Source organism: Loxodonta africana, chromosome 14 (genome assembly GCF_030014295.1).
Source record: "Loxodonta africana isolate mLoxAfr1 chromosome 14, mLoxAfr1.hap2, whole genome shotgun sequence".
In the NCBI taxonomy this organism is placed as follows: domain Eukaryota; kingdom Metazoa; phylum Chordata; class Mammalia; order Proboscidea; family Elephantidae; genus Loxodonta; species Loxodonta africana.
Genome location: NC_087355.1, coordinates 65510976 through 65531941, shown reverse-complemented (window position 1 = coordinate 65531941; position 20966 = coordinate 65510976). Strand labels below are relative to the sequence as shown.

At 36.6% G+C, this 20966-nt stretch overlaps 1 protein-coding gene across 7 annotated transcripts in view; it reads left to right on the top strand.

The window, feature by feature from the left end:
* TRPS1 (transcriptional repressor GATA binding 1) overlaps positions 1–5226 on the top strand; it is a 264786-nt gene extending 259560 nt beyond the window's left edge. For all 7 annotated transcript variants that reach the window (XM_010588465.3, XM_064268008.1, XM_023545950.2 and 4 more), the window contains 2 exons: positions 1270–1392; positions 4059–5226. In XM_010588465.3, the coding sequence (XP_010586767.1) occupies positions 1270–1392; positions 4059–5120 (1185 nt within the window). In that variant the 3' untranslated portion in view covers positions 5121–5226. The remainder of the gene's footprint in view (positions 1–1269; positions 1393–4058) is intronic.
* Positions 5227–20966: the final 15740 nt, after the last annotated feature.

The window sequence follows — 20966 nt, the reverse complement described above, 5'->3', positions numbered from 1 at the left end:
CGATGAATCAAATGCCCTTTCAATGCCAAGAAAGTGTTCCAGTCTTGAAGCCAAAATTATGTCTGCAGAAAGCTTTCCATTTGAAATGTATCAGAGTACAATTATAACCATTGTATTTTCTTGGCAGGGATACCACTCTTCCACAGTATGGACTCAAGAGTTAAATAAATTGCCTAAATTTTATGAATCCTCGAAATTTTGACTTACAGTGTTTGTAATTTTAAATTCATAATAAAATTGGGTTCCAGCAAGACTTTTTCCATTCCTTATCTACCGTGGATATTTTATCATTAAAGGCTTTGCTTCCTAGAGAAAGTAGAGCCAAGTTGCAATGCAGGCTGGCTTTTTGCTGCAGGAGAATTCCATTTCCTGCCTGTTAGCGTTTGTGCCTACAGAGACAGCCTGACTTTTGTTTAAATGAGAAGTTTAATGCAATCATTACTTGAAAGCAAGAATGGAACAAGCAATACTAATTATCTCCTTTTAAATATCCTTAGATGATTTTTGAATCTGGTGATTACAGAATTCAGGCTACTAAAATCAGTTTGTATTTGGAATCCGCTTGTGATGTCAAAGGCAAATAAGCTAAATAGTCATTGATGCTACTATGTTGTCTGGCTCAAGCAGGCACCTCATAGGGATTCCCATTCGTAATACTGTACTTCTTGTTGGCAGAAGTTTCCACCGGTCCTCTCAGCTTTGGGAAACAGAGGGTATTTTCTTTCCGATTTTACAATTGCAAATGAAAGACCAGAATCAAGTGTCTTATGTTCTCTTAATTAAGTTACATAAATGACATACAAAAAGACACAGATCACATTGAATTTTAAATGGTTCATGTGTTGCGTTTGTCCCAAGCTCGACTGTATTTTAAACCTCAGGTAGCGTGTGCTCCTCCTTTCCCGAAGTATATTAAACGTACTGCCATGTTCTGTCTTTCAACTTATGTTTTGACACTTTTAAAAGGTGTATTTCAGGACTCAGCATTTAGGAGCCATCATTAAAGGCACCAAACCCAAAGTTCAAAAAGTTAAAGCTGTTTCTGTGAAAAGCCTTTGGTGTTCCACACACCTCATCCATCACTGTAGGTTTAATTATAATGAAAATCAGTGGTGCCTATTAAACACAATTGAACCTGACCTCATTATGGGCAGTGTGGTTTTATACTGTCATTGTAGCTAGTCCAAAGACAAAACTCCTGGGTTGATTTGGTCTAACTCCACTGATCACGTGACTCACCTCTGACCCTGTGTTTTTTTTCCATTTCAGAGGCGGAGAGGCTCCGGTGTTTTTTGTGCCAATTGCCTGACCACAAAGACCTCTCTCTGGCGAAAGAATGCAAATGGTGGATATGTATGCAACGCGTGTGGCCTGTACCAGAAGCTTCACTCGGTAAGAATTTGTTAGTTTCAGGAAAAACTTTATAAGGCATCACTTGCCTGGTCTGTGGTGTGATAAGTATCAATCCCTGCTCTGCCATTCCTGCCCCCGCAGGATTGTTTAATACAGTCACTTTGAGTAAACATGTGATTTATGGCGAAAAGGGCTTGAATGTTATGGGGAGATACCCTTGAGATCATTAGTAATGCATTATACTTCTTTTGATATAAAAGAGGAAAATGATTGATTTCTGGGAACTTCATATAACAGTCCCATTAATGGTTATCAGAATAAAGTGAAATGAATTTAGGTAGAAAAAAGAAACCGTCTTCAAAGTTCCAAAAGTAAACGTTTTTAAAAATAAAAGAAGACTCTTGGGTGGTCAGTGTTAAAATATAGGGCAGGGAAAGAATTCTTATTTTCCAATTTATCTTCAGAATTACAAGTGTCATCTTGGGCACTGTGGAAGATGAGAGGAAAGTCGGGTACATTCAAAGGTCCAGGGCTTCCAGTGGGTATTTAGGTGGGATATCTGAGTCCTGTTAACACACACGAAGGTACTTTGTGTAACAGTAGTACTTCGTGTTTTAAGATCTCTTGCTAGCTTCTTCCTTATGGCTCACTGAGGTACTACATTTTTTTTTCCCAAAAAAATTTCAGATAAAATTTAAACTCACATATCCCCTACCTGAATATGCATTTGACTTCCTGAAAGATATTGCTTCGTGTAGAAAGTTTATCTGACGACAAGAGCAGACTTTAAAATAGGAATACCCCATTTAGAATTCTGTTTCTCTCTGCCTTTTTCATTTCTTCTGGCATTTTACCATAGCTCTTAGCACAATCCGGTGAGTAGATAACAGCTACAGAGAATACAGTTTTAGACAAAAAGACCTCGTAAATGAACTATTGGAAGCACTCTTTAAAAAATTTATGCTGCCAACAATATTAATTGGTGATAAACTGTGAAAACCTTAGTTATGAGCACGTAGCTAGTAAAAAGATTCCCCCACCCCCCCATCACCTTACTTTTTTTTAAACCCTCACCATTTAAGTGCAGTAGTAAGCTTCCATTTAATGAGCACTGACAGGAATGATTTTAATTGAACTCTGGCCAATCATAGGCAAAGAATTAATTAAACTACTGCCGTGCTACTTTATGATAATTTAACCAGTGCTATAAACAAAACTCTTTTATAAAATTGTTTTAATATTCATCTCTCCAGAGACAAAGATGTATTCAGATTTGAATTTTTTAAAAACCATAATTGAAATGCATAAAGGTTATGCTCACATTTCATGTCAAAGATTGCCCCAAAAGTTAGGAAAGTTTTTAAAAAGTTTGAACGCAAATTTCAAGGTTCTCTGTAACATAGAGATTAAATACTGCTTGTTTTTAAATACAAATATGAATGCTATAAAAATGAACGATCTGAACAAAATAAATGCACAGAGCGTATCTGAGAGAGGTGGCATTTTCACTCTGAAACCAGTGTTTGAATTGCTGATAACAAGCATGCTATCTTTCTTTTCTTCAAAGTACCTTTGGGACAAAAGAAAATTCCAGAAAAGAATTAAGATTTGTATTATGTTTAATATGTAAAAGGTACTCCCTTCCATTAAGGTGTGTCTTAGGAATAGTTCACAAATTTTATATAAATATAAGTAGATATGTAGTAATTATTTCCTAATTTCAGTAATCTTTTAGAAAAAGGAGAACTTAGCCCATTTAAAGATTCTCCTTCTAAATTGTTAATCTGTAAACAGGCACTTTTATCAAACTTGTTCACTTCATTTTATAAATCAAAGTTAGAGCTCTTACTGCAAGTCAAGTGTTTTATTATAGCCTTATCCGTGGATTTTCATCATATAGTGTAAACACCTGTTGAACATGCACATAATTACCAATCATATACTGCTTAAGCTGGAGTAGAAGTCAGCGTTTACCTTAAGTACCAGGTACAGTGACAGATCAGTTATTTGAACCAAGGCCACAGATGACTTTAGATTTACAGCATAAACACAAATGCTTCATCAGTTAACATGTTAAATCATCCATAGCTAATATAAAATATTGTTAAAGGAAGAGAAATAAAGTGAGAGATAAAAAAAAATTCCCACTTTATTGGCTTTGATTATCTTATCTGTTTCCTTACAGTTCTGTCAGTTTTCTTTGATTCTTCATGCTCTGATAGTTAATAGTTTTATTGTCACCCTTGAAATTATTTATGAAGCATACATAATTTTTTTCCACTATTGTCATTAATGCTTATCTCCCACATTACCACGTTGACATTTTAGTGTGCGACACAAAAGTGGAGAAATGTTTCAGAAAATGACAGTTCCATTTCTTCAACTAACTTTCTACACAGTTTTGTTACTAAATGATGCAATCCCAAAACCTGTGGAACTTGAAAAAGTTGTTTTCAAACAGATGAACATTTTCGGTCTTCTCTGCAAAGATGGGCCTGATTTAATTAGGCTAACATAGTGTGTGCCTTGGTTACTACTTCCCCCATCCTGCTTAGAGCAAAAGGAAGCGATTTAGTAAATCTATAACATAAATCCTATCCTTGCTTTGAACTTAAGCATGGTTTATATTTGTGAGGGATTTTTAATGAATTTTAATGTATTTCTTAATGTTTCCCTTTTATGTATTGTGTGTGTGTTCTCTGCAGACTCCCAGACCTTTAAACATCATTAAACAGAACAACGGTGAGCAGATAATTAGGAGAAGAACAAGAAAGCGCCTTAACCCAGAGGCACTTCAGGCTGAGCAGCTCAACAAACAGCCAAGGGGTAGCAGTGAGGAGCAGGTCAATGGAAGCCCGTTAGAGAGGAGGTCAGAAGATCATTTAACTGAAGGTCACCAGAGAGAAATTCCGCTCCCGAGCCTGAGTAAATATGAAGCCCAGGGCTCATTGACTAAAAGCCATTCTGCTCAGCAGCCAGTCCTGGTCAGTCAAACTCTGGATATTCACAAAAGGATGCAACCTTTGCACATTCAGATAAAATCTCCTCAGGAAAGTACTGGAGACCCAGGAAATAGTTCGTCTGTCTCTGAAGGGAAAGGAAGTTCTGAGAGAGGCAGTCCCATAGAAAAGTACATGAGACCTGCAAAACACCCAAATTATTCACCACCAGGCAGCCCTATTGAAAAGTACCAGTACCCACTTTTTGGACTTCCCTTTGTACATAATGACTTCCAGAGTGAAGCTGATTGGCTGCGGTTCTGGAGTAAATATAAGCTCTCCGTTCCTGGGAATCCGCACTACTTGAGTCATGTGCCTGGCCTACCAAATCCTTGCCAAAACTATGTGCCTTATCCCACCTTCAATCTGCCTCCTCATTTTTCAACTGTTGGATCAGACAATGACATTCCTCTAGATTTGGCGATCAAGCATTCCAGACCTGGGCCAACTGCAAACGGTGCCTCCAAGGAGAAAACCAAGGCACCGTCCAATTTAAAAAATGAAGGTCCCTTGAATGTAGTAAAAACAGAGAAAGTTGATAGAAGTACTCAAGATGAACTTTCAACAAAATGTGTGCACTGTGGCATTGTCTTTCTGGATGAAGTGATGTACGCTTTGCATATGAGTTGCCACGGTGACAGTGGACCTTTCCAGTGCAGCATATGCCAGCATCTTTGCACGGACAAATATGACTTCACAACTCATATCCAGAGGGGCCTACATAGGAACAATGCACAAGCGGAAAAAAATGGAAAACCGAAAGAGTAAAACCTTAGCACTTAGCACAATTAAATAGAAATAGGTTTTCTTGATGGGAATTCAATAGCTTGTAATGTCTTATGAAGACCTATTAAAAAAGAAAAAAAAAAAAAAACTTCATAGAGCCTGCCTTATCCAACATGAAATTCCCTTCTTTTATTATTCTTTATTTTGATGAGTAGGTTACCAAGATAAAAAAAAGTGAGACAAATGGTCAGTGAGAAAGAATGAGAGATGGTCAACAGTCATTTTTTGGAACCCAGTAAGCCAAAACCACCTTGGCTAAGGTGTACTGGGGAAATGCACCATGTGAAATATCACCAGACTGTAATTAGTGTGGAGCCCTGGAGGTGCAGTGGTTAAAAGTGCTCGGCTGCTAACCAAAAGGTCGGCAGTTTGAACCCGTTATGTTTGCAAAGACAGAGTTTAAAAAAACTCTAGAATTTGAAAGGGTTTACATATTGTGATACTACAGCAGTATTGGGCAGGCCCATTGGCCTGTTTATTCAAAAACTTATAAATCGTTGCTTAAATTTAGAAGTATCAGGAAATCCTAGGCAGATGAGGAGAAATGTAATCTCTAGGACAGTGAAAGGAAAATGGCACCCTCTCAGATCAGTCCCCTCTCATTGACCATGTTTCCGATTTAGACCTAGAAATGGGAGCTGTTGTTAGGCATGGTGAGAGAGCAGCAAGAAAAGTGACAGATGGTGGCACAATGGTTTTGGCTAGCTCTGCCTGTACATACACATGCACACCTTCTGTGTTATTTTTGTCCTTTAGATGTTCAAATACTCAGTAGTCCTTTCGTTTGCGATTTAGGTTCATTTTGTCCAAATATATATGCATTTTTTTAAAAAACAATGTCCTCAATGCTTACGTAGTATTTTTTTTTTTTTTTTCTTACTTTTAGCCAGGTATTTCTCTCTTGTATGTGATGAACCAGTTTAGATTTGTTTTTTAAGCCTCTTGGTCACTAATCTCACTTGGCACATTATAACTAAAGAAATCCCCGTCAGTTCAAAAGACTAGGTGTGTACAAAAGTCACACCTTGGGCTTAATTCGTTTGAAACACAAGGTATTTCTCCACAAGGTAACCTGCTGTATTTATTTATTTTCTTTTGGTTAAATATAATTTCCAAACTTTGTGGTCAGGCAGAGTCTAAGGTTTCATTACCACAGACTGACAGTTGGTATATGTACCAATCAATCCCTTCAGTAGGTTAATACAAGTTTAGTTAAGTAGCATTAAATAGGATTCTTAGAAGTATGTCTTCATAGTACTTTTAATACTTAAGGCTTTGTAAAACTATCCATGAAGGGAAAGCTCCTCAGCATAACTGCTCAGGGAAATAGGGCTAAATAACTGAACATTAAATAATTGGTTAAAGGTGCTGTTAGTCGAGCCTCAATGCTTGCTACAAGGATGTATGTACAAGGACTGACTTTCATAATTGCATTATATTGTCCCAACCAGTAGTTTATTTTTTGCCATGGAGATGTAGAAGATATTACAAGCTACTGGATGCACTGTCAGATTAACTTATTTCATTAAAGAAGTTGGGAGAACAAATAGGAAAAAAAAAACTTATTTTTCTAGTAAATATTAATGTATTACATTTCAAATAATGGTGCCTGACATATTGAATAATTATTTTCTACAGTGTACGTATGCAACAAAGATATTCCATCATGCATTAGAGTCAGTTCTGGCTCTGCCTAGCTGTTTACATTTGCAAATGTAGCAAACAAGGTAATGAAGCAACTATTTCTATTGCGGTAGATATCTTTTGTGTGTGTGTGTGTGTGTGTGTGTGCATTAAAGTTGTAAACGGTAACATGAAACAATGAAAGTTCTTGATATAATGGTATGGAAAACAAGAAGGAAATGAAAATATTTTTATGCCTACTTAGGAAAAAAAGGGTAGCACTATTCATTCCAAGTACTTCTTTTTTTTTTTTTTAATTTTTAAGCTCTTAACTCACATTGTTATGCTTAAAATGATAAACATATATCCTCTTTTTATTGCTTTGTCTATGTTTCAGATGAAACATTTCAGAAATTATTTTGATAAGTGCTGCTGGAATCTGCAGCACTAATGTTTTTATTGCATTCTGTAGTTGCATTTGCACTCCATTTTTACAGTAATTCGCAATTGCTTTGTATTGTTTTGTTTTGTTTGGGTTTCGTTGCTTTTTCACAGTGCCGGGTCTTTGTTTCTCCAAGTTGGATGGCAGGTGGGGTTCGCCCAGTTGGTGGCCGTCGCAGTGAATGCAGTTAAAAGTGTCTTTCTGACCTTGTGTTGTCATTTCCATTCTTGCATTTTCATTTTCATGTTTAAAACGAGAGAGAGCGCAAAATCAGGACCAAGTCCTCTGCTTCAGTTTCATTGTGAAAGGGCCCCATTCTCATCCCACAAGTCGCGTAGCTCTAATATTCACAGAAACCGAAATAAAAGAGATGGAATGTGGAGCTTTGACATTAAAATTATGTGACATAACTGATCTTTCTTAGGAACTTTGATAAACGCATCTCAAAACGTATAGGTAGACTTCGGAGGTGGAAATTAAAGATCTAAAAAAAAATGGAGATTTCCCAAACAACAGCAGTATTTATTTATTTATTTATTTTTTAGTAAAAAGAATAAAAACAAAGTTGCAATCCTCAAGCAACTTTAAACCTGTGGACTGCTCAAGTCAGCAGGATACCAGAAATTTGATTAATTGGACAGTATTACAGGTACTACTTCTGGGCAAAACTACTCCGTAAGTAATTTCTCCAGTGTGTTAAACACAGGCTGTTCATTTTTGACATGCGTATCTTTTTTTTATTTTTTTGGTTCTTTTTTTTTTTTTTTTTCTCATACATAGTAGCAATTACTAGCATTGGAACATACGTATCACCTTTCCTGGAATATTTTTGGTCAGCCTACTTTCAGTAGAATATTCTTAGACAGCCTTGACGTGATAGATCCTACTCCATATTCCTGTTATTGATTATTTTCATTTTTGCTTTCTCTTTTATATGTATGTTGGTGGGGATAGAATGGGCTTTTAAAAAGACTAAAATTTATAACACTAAAATAGCCCCCCCTCCTCTTTTTTTTCTTTGATCTATTAAAGCCTTTGTTCCATCTCTGGTATTTTTTTGTTTTAATATTTTTTTGAATGATTTTATCTTAAAATGTGATTTTAAATGAGCTACTTAGGTACTTTTTTTTTTTTGGAGAAATTTCAGGATGATTTAGGAATTTTTCCTCTTGGAAAAGGCTTCCCTGAGGCTGAAAACTGTATGCTAGCTAAAATCGTATGTCATTTAAAAACTGTAGGTCTTTTAAGATGATTACTCAAGTATATTCTGAATTGAGCTTTGTATCAAACCCTAGGCCAGTACCAGCTCATGCATTCTCACTCTCCCCTCTCTCACTCTTTCTTTCATCATCTCTCACCCACATATTCATACTGTTGTTTGGGACAGAAAAATCATAAAGAGCCAGCAGCCCACCTCAGAAGGTTGTGGATTGAGAGACACTACGCGACTCTTATGTATATGAGAAAAGGATGGAGCTCTGAAGGTTAACCCGTTAACTCTGTAGTTCAAAAGGAAAAGAGCATGGCCAGTTCTCTCTACATGACATATTGAGATGTTCTTTTAAAAAAAAAAAAAATCAACTGTTATGGTAATAATGTTCTGTTCTAAACTGTTCTCTTTTAGTAAAGGTAGATTTTAGAAAACAAGCATGGGGATTCTTTTCTAAGGTAACATTAATGAGAAGGAGAAGAAAAAAATAATTATTCTTAACAGCTTTGTTGAAGCCTGTGGTAGCACATTATGTTCATGATTGCACACGTGCACATAATCTTACGATCCAATGCAAATACAGCTCCAAAAATATTAAATGTATATATATTTTAAAATGCCTGAGGAAATATGTTTTTCTTAATAAATTGAAGAATATCAATGCTATTAAAAGAATTATTAGCCGCCTGGTGTGTGGCTACAAAACATCACAAAGTGATCTGTCTTGAGACCTCTGAACTACCTGCCTGCTTCGTTAGTGAACGTGAACGCATTTCTAGAGGGGGGGCTGTCTGCCATCCAGCCATGGAAACACAGAGCAAAAAAGCAGGTGGCTGGCTTTGGCCCCACATGGCAGCCTTTTTGCCCAAAGTCCAGATGAGCTCACAGCTACCTGTCTTTGGGTCGAGGGCCATGGTGTCTTTAGTGAGCAAGTAGCTGAAAGCTTGCTGACTGTCCCAGATCACAGGAGAGAGCTGAGGAATTGATATTGATTGAACCTGAATATAAAAATATGTTAATCGAAGGTAGGTACTATTAGGTGGAATTCTACCAGCTGGCAACTGTAAATGAGTAGAAGATAGAATGACATGCATCAGGCCTTTGAAGAAGGGCAGTGTTATTTTTCCAAAGAAAGACTTGACCAAGGGTAGAAGGCATGGCTTCTTCACAGAGCACTTCTTTGGGTTTCCAATTCCTGTTTCACAGACAGCGGACACGCGTGTTCCTGATAGCGGTGCAAGCCTTGCAAAGGCCTCCACGGTTATTTGCAGTCATTAGGACCTCTGGAAGATGCTATGGCAGGGGTGAAGAAAATGTGAAATTCGACATTGATCCACACATGAAAACTGGATATTATATGCCATGGTTTGTTCTCTTGAAGCCGAAAGCTTCATTCCATCCTGCACCAGAGAAGAGCCAATGTAACTTCGCCGTGGAAATACTGTTTTACTTTCATCAGAGAAAATGGTCCTTCCAGACCCTTAGGTCCCAAAACTGGATCCTAGTTTTACTCCTGGCTGTTTTTCATTAATATGACACTGCAGCAAATCACTTTTTCTCTTTGTGCCTCAGGTTCCTCAGCTGTAAAATGGAAAAAATTTAAAATATATTAATAATAATATTAATAATAATAATAATAATAATGGTAATGTAGTACTTGTTTGTAAAGCACTTTGAGATCCTTGGTTGAAAGGCACCACGTGCGTGTCAAGTATTATTACGTGGCCAAGGGGCTTATTTAAACTCTCAGTTCCCGAAGGCCAGGAAATGTTGGGGTCATTTTTGTTAAAGATGAGCTGTAAATATAATTAGACAGCCTATATAGTGTTGACTACAAAGAGGCAAAACTATTATAAGGCTGATAAAACCATGGTTTCTTAATGGCTACCAACAAGGCAAATACCAGAATAACAAATGCCAAATTCCTTAGAGTGGACTATTTTGACAACAACATGAATAATTTAGGGGATGGAAGGGGGTGGGAAACATCTCAAAATGCCAATGTAAAATTAACTTACAGCAATATTCACCAGCAGAAAATGTCTTTCATATGGAGTGATTTCATGTTGCTAAGAAAATTCATTTTGTAGTCCTGATTTGAATATTAGAATGTTGGCTATAATAGTTCTGTTCTTACAACACATGGAATTTTTATTTTATTTTATTTTATTTTCATAGTGCATGTTCATTTCTACTCACAAACATGTCCTTGGTGTATTTCTTATGCAAACAATCTTCAGGCAGCAAAGATGTCTGTTACATCTAAACTTGAATAATAAAGTTTTACCACCAGTTACACATAATGGCGTTGGTATGGTTTATATGAATTCACATTCACCCAAGTAGGAAGAGAGAATACAGACCATTGTAACATACAGACAAGCTTAGAGGAACTGAGATGGTGAAATCAAATCAGCTTTTTTTAATTATTATTATTATTACTAAGATTGATAAAGCCAGGATTCTCTCATCTTGTTTTGCTCCCCACCACCCTTTAGCCAACCAATCTCTTATTGACAGATTTGGTGTAAAAAAAAAATAATTACATACACACACACAGACTAGTTTCTTTAGGAAAATTAATAATAAAAATTGTGTTTCAAAAACATTAAGTATCAAGTGCTGAATATTGGCTATTGATTATGTTATATATGTAAGAATTCCCGCTTTTCAAATTTATCTTGAATTCAGTTCAATATACCCACATAACAATGATGTGAAGAACCTGATAAACCATCTCAAAAAGTTTACATGGATTTTTCACATGCCTTACTTGTTTTGAGCTTAAAATGAAATTAATCAGGTTTCCCAAAGGATAATTTTGAAAGAGGTAAAAGGCAGAAGATTTCCAAGATAGAAAAAGAGCATGGGAAGACTCACGTAAGTGTTTTTAACCAGAAGGAAAAACAAAACGACACAACAAAGTATAATTCATTCCTCCAGAAGATTTGGTTTGAAATTTTTATATTGATTGTTGGCTACCCTCCTGGCACAATCTTCATTCCTCAATTTTGTGAACCCAAATTAACAAATCCTGTTATTATTTTCTTCTGTTTCCTCCCTAGCTCTTTCCCTTCTCCCTTGTTTTGAAAACAGCAGAGCAGACTCTTTGAGGGGCTTTCAGCGTGGTAATAAGCTTGTTTCACAGCTGGAGGTAACATTCTCTAGATAACAGTGTAGCAATAACACTTAGTGTGATTTCTTTTCCTTATATAGAATCTGATTCTTCATCCAAGACCACTTTGCAGATAAAGTTGAATCCGTTTTCTTCTCACCCAGGACTGTCAGAATCCCATTAAAGGAGAAATATGTAGCCAGGAACTATTTACCATAGTCTGAGGGAGTGCAGGGAGGCGAGTGAGTCAACAGGGTTACCCCTACCTCACCTTCTTCTGGTCTTCAATCTTCTTGAGGATAGAGCAGAGGTCATAAACTCAGTTGCATAAAAGGAGCAGGCAAGGAGCCTATGTGGGTGAAGCCAGCTGGGTGGAAATGGAACTGGAGAACTTATTCCCCATGTATAAAGGTAGTCTCCTCAGCGCAGAAGATTGCCAAGAGAGAATGCTGACCAGTGTTGCCAGATTCTCAGTGTTTCAAGAAAACCTGAACAAAGGGAATTTTATATGAAATCTAATTTTTAATGTCAGTGACTGACTTGCTTTCCTTTTTAAATACTGCAAGCCAAACAAAACAATTGTGAAGAATAAATTCCACCTCTTGTGTGACCCCCAGAGCTTGAACAATAGTGAACTTTGGTAGCTGGCAGGGAGGAAACTGGGCAAAGAGATGAGGTTAGTTGTGGTTCTTTAGTGTTTTGTCTCAGATCCCAGTGTATCTCCAACTCTGCCAGGAAACCCGAAAGCATCAGTCTGCAGCACCTGCTGGATTCCTTCCATGCCAAATTTGCTTAAAACAAACAAAAAACATTTGCACAAATAGATACTAGCACTACGTTTTAAGCATACTGAAAATTACTTTGTACTTTTGTTCTCCATCTTTGTAACTGATGACGGTTTTTGTTGTTTTTAACACACTGGTATGAACAAATTGACCTTATCAGTGAAAAAAGAAATCCCCGAACCATTAGAAGTAATGTCAAGTAATGCTGAAGATACCCTTATATCCCTCTCCAAGTCACATTTTAAAGTAAAAATAACAGGTAAAAAAGTAAAGCATAACTTTTGCAGGGGAGAGGGCTTTTTCATGTTAGAAGTGATCATTTGAATTAATAAAGAAATTCCTTAAATAAATTTTATAATAAAATTGTTAGTTTTATGCTACTGCTTTCCAGTGTATTCAGGGTGTTAATAATCCTGAGGTCATCTTTCATTAATATTGTTGTATGTATGTAGAATATATTACAAGCGTTAACAACTGGCTCTGCTTGGAACTCCCTGGTCAATACCAACCACCACAACAGAACATTAACAAATATTAACTTGTTCTTCAGGGTAAGCAATAAAGACCTGTAGAGCAAAAATTATGAGAATGAAAGTATAATGGAAAATTGCATAAAGGAAGTTCCATAAATGCAAGGTTAATTTCCAGCTTAAACCTACATAAGCACCGAACTGTAAACAATTTCCCTGGAATTTTTATGAACCCAAATTCCACAAATGCATGACGGTGCTTTTTCTCAGACCTCTTACTACCTCTTACATGAAAGCAGTGTCTGCCATCACCATGTTTATATATTAGTTGGTTCTTAGTGTTGTTATAGAACCAGAAGTGTTTTCTTCAGAGCTTAAGCTTCCTTAGATTATTTTCTTCCTACATAGTATATGTTATCCAATGTAATTGCTGTATCCTAAAGTGAATATTTACAATACTGAGATTATGAAGTATGGCTTCATCATGATGGTTTGTTTCATATATATATATGTGTATTGTGTATCATATATAATTGCCATTATTTTGTTGTTTGTGTGTGATATCTAGTACACATCCAGATTTTATGCACTCTTTCAACAAATATTGAGTGCCTACTATGTGCCCAGCCCTATCTAGTACACATCCAGATTTTATGCACTCTTTCAACAAATATTAATTGACTGTCTACTATGTGCCCACCCTTATTCCAGGCATTTGGGATATATCAATAAAAAAAAAAATAGATCAACAGTCCTACTTAGACAGAGGAGAGAGAGGGACAATAAACACCCTGCAACACACACAGTGAACAAATAACATTTCATTTTAGAAGGTGCTAAAAATTGTGGGGGGGGGAAATGAAGCAAAGTTAAGGGGATGTGGAGTGGATGGATGCAATTTTCAGTACACTGAACATTAGAGGCCTCATTTGAGCCAAGGTTTAAAGGAAGAATGGGCAGAATGAACCAGCTGGTACAAGGGCCTAAGGTGAGAAAGGGTACCTTGTGAGTTTGAGAAAGAGCAAGGAGGCCAATGTAGCAGGGCAAACGAGGGAGAGAGTTGTTAGAGATTCCCTCAGAGACAAAGCTTGGCAGTAGGAGCGGTCAGATCACTTAAGACATTGTAGGCTTCTGTAAAGAGTGTAGACTTTATTCTGCCAGAATTGGAGAGGTGTTTTGGACAGAAGAGTATTATTAATTGACTTCTTATTTTCTTAAAGGAACCATTCATGCCTGTATTTGAAGTAAATCATGTGCTTGGAGTAAAGCAAGCAGACTGGGTAGCAATGCAGTCATCTCTGCAGAGATGAGCAGAATTAGCAGTCAAAATTCCAGTTCATATTTTGGCAGTAGAACAAACTAAATTGCCTGGATGCAGGGTGCAAAGAAAGAGGAGAGTCAAGAATTTCTCCAAGATTTTTGTTTTGAACAACTAGTAAGCTAGACTTGTCATAAACAGATGTGGAAGATTGAGTGGAGTAGGTTTAGAGTGGGGAAGGACAGGCATCAATTTTGGACTGGCTACATTTAGGAATCAAAGAGAAACGTTAAGATCAAGTAGATTTTTAGATCTATGAGATGGGAGTTAGGTAGTCATTAATAGAAAGACATTATTTGAAACCAAGTCAGGGAAATGAGACACTAGTAATAGAAACCAAGAAGGAGGGGCCTGTGAGGTAGAAGGAAAATCTACAGAGTATGGTATCCTGGCAGTCAAGTAAAACAAAAGTATATCAAGACAGAAGGAGGGATCGATCTTATCAAAAGTTGCTGATGGGTCTAGTAGGATGAAGATAGAGGATTGACCATTGGAATTAACAACATGAAGACCACTGGCAAGACCAGCTACTAATTTATGGGGCCCAGGGAAAAATAAATACACAAGACCCCTTGTTCAAAAATTAAGAATTTCAAGATGGCAACAGCAGTCCATTAAACCCTTCTAAGGACAGGCCCCTGTGCAACTTCAAAGATTGCATGCCCATTAAGCCAGCTCTAGTTGATTGTGACTTCACAAGAGGAGTTTTAGTGAAGACGTAAGTGGGAAAGCCTCCAAGAACAGGTTTAAGAGAGAATGAAAAAGAGGCTTGGAGGGCTTTGCTGTAAATGGGATCAGAAAAATGGGGCGATAGCTGGCACAAGATGTTGAATCAATAGAGAAGGTGTTTTTAAGGATGGAAGAAAGAAGAGCATGTTCTTTTGCTTAGGAGAGTAACGCCATAGGGAGGAACTAATTAATCTTACAGAAGAGAGAGTATAGCTGGAGTGATGTTCTATAATATGTGAGTAAGTAAAAGGTAATAGGATCTATTGCACGAGGGCAGAGGATGACATTAGAAAAGAATAGTTCACATTCATAGTCGCAGTTGAGAAAGCAAACTGCATGGAGACAGATGTTGGCAGGTGCGTGGATGTGATGTGGAGTCCCCAAAGACTATTTCTCTGATGAAATGTTTTTCTTGTGACACTACTGTTATGTACTCCACTCAGAAATCCATAGGACTCCATTCAGAAATTAGTCAATTTATGCAGTAAATAAGACAATATGGTTTACTTACAATGTATTGGCATCTTGTTTTTTAAGGATAAAGTCAGAAAAACTTGACCTAAGATATTATTTGAATCTCACTTTAAAAATTCATTCTTTAAAAATAGACTCAAACATATTCGTTTTGTTTAGTTTAAAATATATATTCCTTAGTTTTATTTTTTAAAGGACAGTGTGCCCTTCTGTTATGCTGAAAAAAGAACACTACTAAAATGAAAACGTTCTTAGTTTTTCTTAATAGCATTTTATAAATTTTGGAAAATGCACCCCAAAATGCAGATTTCTTTTCCTTTCATATGTGATTGGTTTGTTGAGTGGATGAAATCATGTTTATTGAGTCCTAATATTGAACTCAGAACTATGCAAGGCCAAGAGGAGACCCAAGAAACTGTTAAAATTTGGTGCATATTCTTGATGTTTCCACAGGTATAAAATCATTAAGTTATCATATTGCTTTATCATGAATTTTTTCTCATTTGTGAGGGTTATTTTCTGAAACTTTAGTTGTTGTGTTTCTCCCTAAGTATCCTCATTAAAAAAAATTTTTCCCTCTCTTTCCTAATAAAATGTTCTTGAATGTCAGGATAAAAATATCTTTTATTCCAACTGTGATTTTTAAAAATAATATATTCAGTGTCAAAATTTTGGTACTAGCAGTTACGAAAGCACTGAAACCTAGGCATATAATAAATATCCAAACTTGGGAACACAAATAAAGTGAACCTCACTGACCCACAGAAGCTTTAGAGAGTGAAACTGATTTAGTATTTCCTACAATGTATTTGCTCCTTAAGTTATAATCCAGTACTTATCCTATGGGGTTGCTATGAGTTGGAATGGACTCAACAGCAACGGGTATCCTATCTACATGCAGCAAACATTAAGCTAAAGCAAGTCAGCTCATAGGCAATGGCAACTGTTTACCATAATTGAAAAACACAATTACAGTGGGCTGTCTAATACCCTTACATTACTGACCAATGATGGCAACGGAGACTAACTTCAGAGCTCTCAAATGCAGGGGAAAATCTTTTTCTTTTTTTTTGTCTTTGTTTTCTGGGTTGGTGCCAGCTGGCTCTGATTTCCCTGGCAGTCTTATATTTAAAGCCTACTACTAAGCTTTCCTTGATATCTTACGTTAAATTTGTCCACAGCAAAGGTATACGGGAACATTTCTCACTTGATCCTTTTGTTACCTGGGTTCCTCTAATTGGCTTTCAAACATTATTACCTTAAAAAATAAAAATAAAAAATTATTTTTTTTATTTTTTACCTTACTAGCACCTTAATGTCCACGATGAAATGGATTGTCATTTGCTTTTGAAGATGCTGGCTTCTGGATGATAGCCAGTTGTCTTTGGCATTTTAAATATTATTTAATTAAGCTAAAGTTTGATAAAACACAAACTTCCAAGAGCACGTTCTTTTAATCAAATCAATGACCTTAACATCCTAACAAACCATGAGTAGACAATCATTTCAGTTAATTAAGTTTAAAGATGAAGGCATCATTTTAACTAGGCCCACTACTTAATGATCACTTCCCTGACTATGCTCACATGTGCTCAATTATTGACAACACTACCTTAAGAGGGGAGACTTGCTCCTTTTAACCTTATTACCCCCAAACACTTTCACCTCAAAAACAAACCCTAGAATGTTTTATAATTAGCAAAAACTATTCAAGACAAACACCAATATGAAGCTCTGTCGATTTTTAAACTTAAAGGATGTCATTTTTACATAAAAATATATATTTTGAATTTCTTGAAGGTATAAACACCTTGAGAAAAGAGAATTACCTATTGGCGTATACCATTGTCCATCATGAGTTTAGATAATCATTTTAGATGTACTAAGGAAATATTTTTTAAGGAAATATATGTCAACATTTTATAAGCATTAATATATCAGGTTATGTTTTAAATCTTTTTGGGCGGGGGGAACAACAAGAAAAATAAAAAAAAACACAGCCTCATAAGTTGTTTTAACACGCTGACTTCAATTTTGACGGCAATTTTCATGGACCTCTTGGAAAAGTCTTATAAGCAGGTCCCATAGCATCAAAAACTTTAGATGCTAATAATGAAGTTTTAGAATTCAATTTCCCATCAAAGAAATGCTTTGTTTTCCTTTTTGAAACAGTGTTTTTCACCTAAAGATAGTTTATGTGTGTTGTTGCAGTCGTTGAGTCAGTTCTGACTCATAGAGACCCCACAGGACAGAGTAGAATGCCCCATAGGGTTTCCTAGGTGGAAATCTTTACGGAAACAGATCGCCAGGCCTTTTCTCCCTCGGAGGGCTGGTGGGTTCGAAGCACCGACATTTTGGCTAACAGCCAAGCACTTAACCACTGTGTCACCAGAGCTCCTTTTAGTTTGTGTGTATAAAAACCAAACCTGTTGCCATCGAGTTGATTCTGACTCATAGCTACGCTATAGGACAGAGTAGAACTGCCACATAGAGTTTCCAAGGAAGGCCTGGTAGATTTGAACTGCAGACCCTTATAGACTATGTTTATTAACAAAAATAAATACATGGTAATACTTATCTTTTTGGCAAGTCAGACTATAACTTGCAAAATATTAAAAACAACAGTATTAATTCTCACAGGGAGAGTGAGCACTTGTAAATATTTTAAATCTATTAATGAGAGAACCAACCAGATAACAAAGCTGGTTCTAAAAAGGCTATGGAAGACCGATAATGACAGAATATTAAAATAAGATTGCTAAATTAGGTATAATATAGTTCATGCCCTACTGGGCAATAAGATCATAACCATTTGATTTATCTCCATTACTGAATAGAAATAATTTGCATCTCTTCTGGACAAAATTCATTTGTGTTTTGTAAATTATCTACTGGGTAACTTTAAAGAGAAGTAAAATAGTTACAGCAAGTAACATATATACTCCTAGAGAGTAGGATAACCCTTAAGACCCTTTAGAGAAAACTTACTGTGGTATTGAAAGGTCAAGCAGTCTACTTTTTTTTTGGCATTATTTCAAGTCTTGAGTATTTTTTTCTTAGTAAGTTATGCAGTAATCCGCAAAAATATTAAAATGTTTGTATCTTTCTTTAGTATATACTTTTTAAAAGTGCAAGTTACTTTTAAGTAACTTTGTAAGTTGTCATTAGTTGCCTTTGAGTTGATTCTGACTCCCGGCAACCCCATGTGTGCAGGGTAGAACTGCTCCGTAGGGTTTTCAAGGCTGTGAATTTTCCAAAGCAGATCCCCAGATCTGTCTTCTGAGGCGCCCCTGGGTGGGTTCAAGCCACCAACATTTTGGCTAGTAGTCCTATGTTTAATCATTTGCACTACCCAGGGACTACCTATGAGTTGTAAGGGTTATAGATTACAGTTATATGAAATACCGTGAGTGTACTTTTGTCTTAAAAAAAAAATGATTAAATTTTGTTTTCCAGAGTTACAGATGAAATAAAATTCATCTTAGTTTAAATACCAGGTTACATAAGTTCTCTACCTCTAGCTCTTGCTCAGTAATAAGAAAGCTCATAATAAAGAAAAAAATGATGAATATAAAAATTAGGATATCCAAAGCACATATGTTTCAAAGTGAGTGATGTTTCATGGAAATGTAACAGAAGACTCTAAAATTCAGACAAAGGCTTTTCTGCTCTCACTCAACATTTCAGGAATCACTATAGCTTTGTTTTTTTCTAAAGCATCAAGGAATGCACAAAAATTTCCCTTGGATAGAAGATATTTTCTACTCTTTAAGAAATCACAGCAAAAAAAAAAAAAGCCCTCCCACCTATATCTATCCCTATTATTCTAGGTTTGGTTTTTTTTTTAATTAAGGAACTGATGATGTTGTTGTGTGCCATTGAGTGATTTTCACTCATAGTGACCCTATAGGACAGAGTAGAACTGCCACACAGGGTTTCCAAGGCTGTAATCTTTATGGGAGCAGATGGCCCCATCTTTCTCCTGAGGAGTGGCTGATGGGTTTCAATCACGGACCTTTTGATTAGCAGCCGAGTGCTTAACCACTGCACCACCAGGGCCCCTTAAGGGACTGATGATACAGCTGCTAATTACAGATGAATTTTTCCTTTAACTATTTGCTTTTGTTCTATTACAGAAAACATTTTGACATCTACCAGAAGAGGGCAGGGAAGGAAAGAGGAGGTAAAAAAAATATATATATCATAATGACTTTGTTACTTAAATCAGTGAGTACAGCACTCAGTTCTTCTATGTTCTTGACATAGTGGACGTGCAATAAGTTTTTTCTAGATTAAATGGAATTACATGTTAATGGCTGTGAGAACGTCTATTAGGGAAAGATGTTTTAACTAAAGAAATTCACATTTGAGAATTATCTTGGGATTAAAACTCTTTGGAACGGCTTTCATTTTTTATTCGTATCCACTGAAACTATTTTAAACATATTAGTCACTGAATAAATATTTGTTGATTAAATCATGAAAGGTCAAGGATTAGACGTATTTAACCAAAGGACTGAGAATGCAGGTGGACAATCTATAGCACTAAAAGACACACTTGAGAAACTGCCAACCCAAACTTTGTTCTGTCCTTACTCATTTGTGGGCCTCACAGGTTAGCCACATCTGAATCAACGTAAGTTTTCTGATGTGCTTCTGCTAACTAAGACAACGAAGATGCTTTTTTTAATCCAAAGATCCCTCTGGAGTTCCCCTGGAGTTTGGAGGTGGGTAGCAACTTGGGGACAACATTTATTTAATGATGAAAGTTTGCTACCGAGCAGTTTTTTTAAAGCATATTTCCTAGCTATTTCATCCAAAATTGATTTAAGTTTGTTGAAGACCTTTCTTAATCATCAGTATTATGGGAGCTCTATATCTTCTTCTATAATTTACTATGTCAGTTAAGTTTGTGTTGTTAGTTGCCGTCAAGTCAGCTCCAATGGTGACCCCATGTACAACAGAATGAAACCTTGTCCTGTCCTGTACCATCTTCACAATTGTTGGTATGCTTGAGTCCATCGTTGCGGCCACTGTGTATTCTGAGTGCCTTCCAACCTAGAAGGCTCCTCTTCCAGCACACTATGGGACAATATTCTGTTGTGATCCATAGGATTTTCACTAGTTAATCATTAGAAGTAGATGGCCAGGCATTTCTTTCTAGTCCGTCTTAGTCTGTAAACTCTGCTGAAAGCTGTCCACCATGGGTGACCCTACAGATATTTGAAATGCCACCACAGCATGGACAAACTGACAGATGGGTGGTGGATGTCAGTAGATAACACCATCATAGTAAAAACCTGAGAGCCGTGCTCATTTTACTTACTAAGCAGCTTTCTAATCTTCACCTACTCTCTGAATCTATTACCCCTACTGCAGCTGAGGCATTTTTCTTTTGGGTCATGGCCATAGTCTCCTTCTTGGATATAGCTTCTATGCAGCTGCCAGTTGAACTCCACAAAATGCAAACCTGATCTTGTTATTCACCTGTTTTAAGTCCTTCAACGTTTCCCACTTAGTTTACAGTAAAGCCTCCAATGGCTGAGCCCTATCGACCTTGATGGCTTCATCACTCATTCATCTCTGGTAAAACTAAACCAGTAAACCAGTTGCCGCAAAGTACCTCCAACTGATGGCAGTCCCATGTAGGTCAGAGTAGAAC